Genomic DNA, 8,725 nt, shown 5'->3' with positions numbered 1-8,725 from the left:
TCCTAAAGCTTGTTATTTATTTAGCTGAAAGATTTTGTCATAGAGTGAAACAATACTCATTACTAAATAAAACAATATTTGGACTTCTACGTATATCTGAATTTTTAAAAAGTCTTACATGTCATCTAAGGAAGATGATGAAGTCAATAATTAAGATATTTCTGATAAAGAAGATTTTAAAACAATATGTTGTTGATTGAATGAAGGGTAAACAGAAGAACAATTCATATTTTTCTATTGTTTTCCCTGATATGTACCTTAGCTTATTTTAATCCCAAGTTTTAACATAACTGAACAGTGGACTGGGTTACAAAGATTAAGTGGGCAGAGTCCCAAGGTAGAATTTTATAAAGAAAGGCACTTTTGTAAAAGCACAGCTGACATTAAGAAACTATATCTTAAGATACTATGTCATGATCATTCATAAATTATTTTTTCTCTATGGAAACATTTGTGTAATTTCAGCATATATGATTGTAGGTATAATGTTGTGTCTTTAAGAATATAGGAAGAGCAGTGCAAAAGTGCACTAATTCAATTTAAACAATAATTTTGCTACTGTAGCCCCACAGCTTACTATTTTCTTGGCAGACTCTCACAGTATTCAATTAAATTGAGTAAAAATGTCCCCACAAAATGTATATGTTGAAGCCCTATCCCCCAATGTGACTATATTTAGACGTAGGGCTGTTATAGAGGTAATTAAGGTTAAATGAGGTCCTCAGAGAGGGGCCCTAACCCAATAGGACTAGTGTCTTTACAGGAAGAGGAAGAGACATCAGCAGGGCACCTGCACAGGGGAGAGGCCATATGAGGACAGAGTGAGAGGGCAGCCGTCTGTAAGTCAAGGAGAGACGCCTTAGGAGAAACCAATCCTGCTGACACCTTGGTCTTGAACATCCAACCTCTAGAACTCTGAGAGTAAATTTCTCTTGTTTAAGCCATCCACTATGTGGTACTTTGTATGGCAGCCCTAGCAAACTAATAATGTCTCAGGTATCTGTTGAGAACATACTAACAAGAGAGAATCGTTATAATTTCTAAAAAGAGCGAGTTTTCAACACTGCATTTTGGTTTGGACAGGCAATGGTCTGTGCTTATGTAGGAAAATATGGGATAGGGCCTGTTTCATATACGTACATTCAATATCACCAGGAAGCAGCTCATTTATATTCATGTTAGTTTTCTTCTTAGAATCATCAAATGTATTTGAGGAAAGGCAAATTCAGCAGAAAATTCAGAAGCCAAATCTTCTGTTTTCCTAACAGAAAAAATTAATATCCATTAATTAGGATAAGAAAAAAATCTGACAAGATGTAGTGATATCGCTTGTATGTTTATCAATTGCATATAGTAAGCAATTAAAAATGCAATTGGCATAATTCATTTAAGTAACTTCTAAAACCTTTCCAGTTCATTTGATTTCTGAGTATGGACTCCACATTAATTTGAAGAAAACTGATATTTTTCATTACATGTTTATAGACATGTTCCATGATAGTTTAATGTAGGTAATTAATTAAAGAACCACAGTACCGTTTGTATCTTTACAGAAAGAGCAAAAAGGAGAAAGAATATTTTATATTTTCTAACAATACTGCGGCTTTGGTTTAGTATTTAATTTTTCCAGGAGCGTGTGTGTGTGTGTGTGTGTGTGTGTGTGTGCGTGTGTGCGTGTGTGTGTGTGTGTGTATTAAATATTTGGCCCAAGACAAATACTTCCTAAATCATGGAAAACATACATACTTAGAATGACAATATGTATGGAAAAAAGAAACACAAGTGTTTTGGTTTGCACCCCAGGTGGTTTAATTTTATTTCAGCAGAAATTATAGAGGAAGTTTAAGAACAGTGATAAATGTCAGCAGTATAGAATGTCACCAGTGATGTTATCTGGCATGTTGAAAAACAGAGCAATATACTTAAGTGCCGTTTGACAGGAAAACAGAGCCATGTTGTTTCATCTCTTCGTTCCATTCAGATTCAAACCAATTATGAAAAACAACGTATAGCGTAATGCAAGGAATATTCCATTGTGATAGACATGAGATTTCTGAACGTTTACAAGTTCAACAAAAGGTTATCAGAATCCCCAAAGTCCTATTTCAGGGCATTGATATTTCTCGATGCCTGAGTGCAGACTGCAAGTGGCCAGAGATGTTTCACTCAGTGTCACTGTAGCACCTGTTCCTTTTAATTTGCTCTTCCACCGTGAGTTGTTCAAACTGGACCTCCACCGTGGGAAATGGAGGCTCAGCTGTAAATTCACTGCTTGAAACATCAAAACTTGTGTTTCCATTAATACGTGCTGCTCCTATTGTTTCACCATGCCAATGTCTGATGTCCTTCTCCAATTCTCTTAGATATAAACATGGCATATTTTTAATTTGATCTACAGAATCTATTAAATTACTCTTAAAAATGTTCTCATTCTTCGTGGAAAAAGCAGCAATTTTCACGGTGTTAGAAAAGAAGAACTGTAGGTTTTTGTTATTTGAGTGGTTTCCTTTGATATTCAAGATATTTGTATCAGAAGAGGGCATTGACCTTTTCCCCTTTACTATGATCCTGTCATTGAGGCCTGACTTGGGGACAGACTGCATAGGACTGCCAGCAGTAGCTCTGTCAGTCTGTTTATCAAGAGCCATAGCCAGTACATTCCCCGAGTAAGTCTTTTCAGATTCAAATACACCAAGTAACTCTGAGATTCTAGAAGCATTTTCTAAGTTTTCAGTTTGATATTCATTTGCAGTGTAGTGCGCTTCACTTGACAGTGGCAATAGATTAGGAAATTCTAAAATAGATGTCTTCTGCCTGCGATTATTCAGATATGACACTGCTACATAATTGTTATTATTATTCTTATTCAAATTCTCTTTACGATTTTCTGGCACCACCTCATCATCAGTGTTAGTAACCTGTAAAACTTCTGTACCATCAGGTTCATTAGGTTTTTCATTTTTCTCCTTCTCAGCACTCTGCACAACCACATTACTGTTGTCATGAAGATCCATTTCACTTTTCCTCTTATTCTTTGTATCTTTGGGCTCATTCAGCTTATCTTGCACATTCTTATTTCCTTCCTTCTTCTCATCTTTTCTTGCTTCATACATTTCCATTTCTTTGATTCCTGTATAATCCACTTTCTGACACATGTGGATGGGCTGCAGACATGGTTGCAGGAAAGAAATGTTATCTTGTTCTTTATTTTCCACAGTTTTCATGTGTTCTATCTGCGACTCACTTTTAAATTCAGCAGATGTAGAGGTTGTCATTTCCGGTGGCCATTTAGGTTTACTCATTTTGAGCTCCTCCTCAAGGGGGAAGGTTTTCTTAGGCATCTCCCTGGAAGGGGGCCAAATGATTTTTAATTTTCCCCTCGCCCCACATTTTCTCAAGTCATCCCTTTGCCCTTCACTGTTACCAGCATCTAAATGTTTATTAAGCTCTCCAAGCATGGGGGTATTTTCCGCATTGTTTTTACACATATTTGGTTCTTCGTTGGGAGTAAAGTCAACTGAGCTGCTTTGATTTTTGCAATTCCATCGATCTTTATGCTGTTTGTGTCCAAAACCTTCATCATAATTTCCTTTAGATTTGAAAAGTTGTTTAAAGTGAGGTTTACAATATATTTGTCCATGAAGCGATGCATAATTTCCCAAACTGCCAAAAAGAAAAAAAAATTTTAACATTCTAAATACACACTGCAAATTCATAAGGAATTAGGGAATTGATTATTTCAAGAATGAGTCAGAGATTCAGCACAATTAACTTACTGGCAATAGGAATACGCTTATTAATTGAACATTCCTGTTAGATAATAGTCATCACTAACGCCCTACATGATACTTGTCTCGGAGTACTTAGAATTTCATGCTGTATGTCAGGTATTGGTATAATAGGTATTATAGTGTAATGCATATGTAGTTATAGATGGTGTAGAATGATAGGACTAAGTCTTTGCTAACTCAGTGAATTGCGTGAGGGGTTTCAGTTTTCAATAGATCCTGAATAGCATACATGCAAAAATCAACTATTTGAGCTTCCTTGTTAACTGGATTTTGAATGAATTGGAAAGCTTGCCTATGCAATTTTTTATCTTGTCTCTTTGGAGAGATTAACAAATAGAATGCCTGTTAAAATTAAAATCAAATTTAGTCAAAGGCAGCAGCAGCATTTTTTGAATATTTCTGAACCTCCACATAAAAACAGAAAGCAAAACTTAAAACCCATGGATAAAATTACAACAAAACTAAGTGACAAGGTATCCTCACCAACCCCAAAATACAAGGAGGCAAGGACAAACCAACAACAGCTACAAGACTAGAATAATAGTTACATCTGTATGGGTGACAGTAGAGGGAGAAATGAAGGTGTCTAATGGACCTGACAATATGAGACCACAAAATAGGCAATCAATATTTCCTGGAAAGTGTCACATGCCAATCAGAGAGCAGCAGCTGAAATTGGGAGGGGTTTTGCCCATTTCAAAAGCCAGTGAGTGCAAAGGCCCTGTGGTGGGAAAGACTGAAGAGGGTAGCAAAATCAAACTCAAAACTGACCCACTGAGATCCCCTCTTAGAACAAGACTCTACCCTGAGAAAAACAATTATGGGAGTGGAATCAAAATTGAGTTGGGTAATGATGACAGAAATAAAAAGAAGGTCCCAATCAACATGGGGGAGAGGATCCAAGGCAGGAAATCCAAGACATCAAGCCACCATACTTTTTTGAACAGTATATGAAAACCAGGAGAGGCAGTTCTGTGAAGGTGGGAAAACCATCCTGAATTTTGCTTCCTTCCAAGATTTGTATAAACTAATTCCATATAAAAATGAGCAACAGGAAAGTATCAAGGCCAAATAGTATATGAAGTTATTATAAGAAATGAAAGAATAAAGAGCGTTATAATATCATTGCAGACAATGAAAACCTGCTAGAAAAATGTGTTCTCAAAACATCAAAAATTTAACCTAATGTTTCAAAATGAGCTAAAAGACATTAAGAAAATGATAAATGACCTGAAAGAACAGCATGAATTGTAATTAGAAAAAGTCAGAAACAAGGTATCAGATATCAGGAAGAAAATAGAAGTAAAAGGAAAAAAATCAAGTATGTCAGCAATTAAAACTAAATTAAAAGACACACAAGAGCAAATCCATAGAAAGCATCTTAAGAAAAACAGGAAAATCAAAAGCTGAAAATTTATAATCATAAATGAAAAAAGAGATAAGGATTTGAGAGATAATAGGAGCTCCTGAAGAAGAAAATAATGAAACAAGTTAAATATTAAAAAGCTATAATTTAAGGAAACTTTCCCAATATAAAAAAGTATGAAACTACATATTGAAAGAGCACACTAAATAACTGACACTATTGATCCAGAATGACCAGTACCACGAAGTATTCTAATAAAATGACTAGGTTTAAGAAAAAATCCTTTGTGTATCTAAAAAGAAGAAAAGACCGTATTACTTATAAGGGCAAGAAAATTAGATTATTATCAGACCTTTCCAACACTTCATGTCAGATAAAAAAGAAATAATGCCTATAAGATACTCAATGAAAGAAAATGTAAGCCAAAAATTTTACTGTCGGCAAAACTTACCTTCCATTGTAATGATCACAAATTGTTATCAATATGTAAGAACTCAAGGAATAAAGTTTCTATGAGCCTTTTCAGAGGACTCTACTTGAAAATAAGCTTGAACAACCAGAATGACTATGGAAATGTCAACATAAGGACAGTTGACAAGCATTAAATAAACTGTTATCTATAAACTGAGGTGAAACGAGGGCAAAGAGGGAGATAATATGACATGCATTGGCTACATGCTATGACACCAAAGACATAGTACGACAATTTTAAAAAATGGGGTGTGGGTGATCAGAGGGGCAAATGCAATTTTTTAATGCTTTGATAACCAAATCAGTGGTGCTGATAATTTTGTGATTCCAAAACTTGTTGTCCAAATGAATATGGGAAAGTCTAATTCTGTTATCTCCTTTTCCTTTGAGAACCGGAAGCCCTGAAGTGGAAGAAAGGAGGTCCAGATGCAACAGAGAAGAGGCTAAGCAAAAGGAATGCAATTTTGAATTCAATTTGGAGATATCACTATGAATTCATGATAAATTTTTTCTTTATATATAAATATTTACTAGCTCTTAACACTAAAAAAGCTTAGAAATAGTGATCAACTCAGTAGAAAGAGCATCAAGATTGTAGTCTTGAAATATCATTTCTCACTAAAGGAAATCAAGGCTTGGAGAAATAACTGGTTCCAGTAAATGGAACAGTAAATGCACAAGAGGAACATGGGACATCTAGTCCTATCAGATAATGAGGAAGCTATCACAGATTACTAAGGTCCTGTCAAAAGGACTCAGGAGACAACTTGAAGTGGCTTCCACTGGCCAGGGATAGAATAACTGGAGTTTCAGTAATGATGATAATTGCATCTGATTGAAACCAGTCGAATATATGTAACTCTGTGAGTCTATAAAGACATTAAAATATTTTAAAAGTGGTTATCTCTAGGTGGTAAGACACCATTACATTAAATTGTTAAATAAATAACTGATACATTGACAAAACTGGTAAATAAAGGGAAAGAATTATGTACTTATTCTGCCTTTCCTTTATCAGTTGTACCCCCGTGTAACCCAATAGCAAATGAGGGGAAGCATCTTCCATAAAAGTATTCTCATCATGAAAAAGGAAGAACAAAATTAGAGTATCAGCATTTTGCAAACATCAATTAATGGATATAGGTATTAACCTTCAATACCTGCTATGATCACAAAGTGAGAAAAGCAGACTCCCTATGTTCTTTCAAAAGGAATCTAATCTTAGTTTAAACTAGAACCTAGATTCAGCTGACAGTCTGTTGAAAATACAAAGGATAAAGGAGCATGTGAACTGCACTGTGAGTGTGCAATCAGCAATTCCAGACTGTGGAAAACTCTACCCGTCAAATATCCTGGGTCCTTCACAAATAGATAGTAAGAAATGAAAGGAATGGATGGAAAATCTATAGATTAAAAAGACGTGAAAGACATATCAGAGTTTTAAAAACAGACAAAACTAGAGTATAGAATCTCGGAAAGCACATTTGGATAAATAAAACTATAAAAATGCAAGGAAACAATTACTACAAAGGATACCATTTACTCACACGCAAGAGATAGGTTGTGTTTGGGTGGGGCCCAGGGAGGAAGGAGCTTCTGGAATGACTAGCAATGTCATATTTCTTGACCTTGACGGTGGTTACAATATGTTCACTTTATAATAATTTAGTGAGCCACATACTTGCTTTGTTTGTTTTTTTTGTATTTGTGGGGTTTTATATAATGATTTTTAAAAATAGCAGTCATTGAATAAATATTTTTGAGTCCTTATTGTATATCTGCGTTTACCAGGTGTTGGCAAGACAAACATTAATACATTTCCTACAGCCAGTGACAACTACATTAGATTGTGTTAAGAACGGGGCAAGCAAAGGGGATGCTGTGATCCACATAGGGGAGTTAAAGCAGGTTTCGTCAAAGACATAAAGTCTCAGTTGAGATCTGAAGAATGAGTGGTTATTAGCTGGGTGGAGAGCTGGGAGAGAGGCATGGGAAAACTCCTCCAAGGAGCAGCAATAACATTTGGAACCAACTAGATGTGAGACAGAAAAATAATGATTTTAAGGAACTGAAAGAAATTCATGAAAAGTAACATGCAACAGGAGGAAGGGGTGTTGGGAGATGAGAAGGGACAAGATCTTGACGTGCCTTTTAATTCATATTTAGATGTTAACTTTGGGGAGAGAGGAAGCCATTATATGTTTTAAACTGAGAAGGGCTCTCAGATTTGCATTTTAGAAAGATCATTCCCCCTGCACTATGGAGCATGCCACTGGGGCAGGTTGTTGGTGGTGAGAGTAACACTTGATTTTTCTTATTTATGTGATCTCCATGCTGGGACGAAAGGGACCCTTCTGGATTTGATTAAGAAAGCAAAATGTCAAAAGGAAAAAGGTCACAGCCATCCTGAGCAACACATAACAGAACACGACCACATTCCTGTTTGGTGCTGTTTTAACTGATGGCAACAGGATCTGGAAAAGTTGACATCTTTCTAGAGACATGATGTTATAAGTATACTGCAGACTCTTCAAATATTTGTGCCCCAGACCACAAAACATTTTACCTCAGTTTACTGTTGCAGTGGTGGCAGCGGAAACAGGATTTATGAAAACTCTGCCTGTCTGCTACTAGGCACTCCATTGGATAAACCGTCTTCTGACAAAGGATACATATTTCCTTGTCTTGGAGTTGCAGTTTCTAAAAATTAAAATTTATAAAAGCTTATGTAATATTGTCTTCAGTCACATTGTTAAAACAAAACAAACAGCAACAGCATATGAACTGGCCATGCAGTTAGAGTAGAAAGCGCTAACATTACTGCCCTGGCTCCTCTGGATGCAGGGCAGCCCACCATCAGGTTTAAGGTCCTGGCACAATCAACCTTATTCTGGTGTCTCTATTATTTATACATCGTAAAAGCGGATTTTATTATTCAAGGAAATAATACATGAGTATAACGTGTTCATTACCTTTAATACATTAAAAAGAAAATATATAGGGAACTCAGCCATGAGGAGCCCTGAGAGCACCTATCATTCTAAATAACTCGGCATTCCATATATATAAAGGTTTACACCTAACTTGGTCCAAAGTG

At 35.9% G+C, this 8,725-nt stretch overlaps 1 protein-coding gene across 2 annotated transcripts in view; it reads right to left on the bottom strand.

Annotated features, from left to right (window-relative positions):
* Nucleotides 1-1,790: 1,790 nt before the first annotated feature.
* The window catches only part of XIRP2 (xin actin binding repeat containing 2), a 308,823-nt gene continuing 301,888 nt past the window's right edge, over nucleotides 1,791-8,725 (bottom strand). For both annotated transcript variants that reach the window (XM_065880384.1, XM_065880385.1), the window contains 2 exons: nucleotides 8,195-8,328; nucleotides 1,791-3,663 (listed from right to left, as the gene is read on the bottom strand). In XM_065880384.1, the coding sequence (XP_065736456.1) occupies nucleotides 8,234-8,328 (95 nt within the window). In that variant the 3' untranslated portion in view covers nucleotides 1,791-3,663; nucleotides 8,195-8,233. The remainder of the gene's footprint in view (nucleotides 3,664-8,194; nucleotides 8,329-8,725) is intronic.

This window comes from Phocoena phocoena, chromosome 7 (assembly GCF_963924675.1).
Source record: "Phocoena phocoena chromosome 7, mPhoPho1.1, whole genome shotgun sequence".
In the NCBI taxonomy this organism is placed as follows: Eukaryota; Metazoa; Chordata; class Mammalia; order Artiodactyla; family Phocoenidae; genus Phocoena; species Phocoena phocoena.
This window is presented reverse-complemented; position numbering and strand designations above follow the sequence as displayed.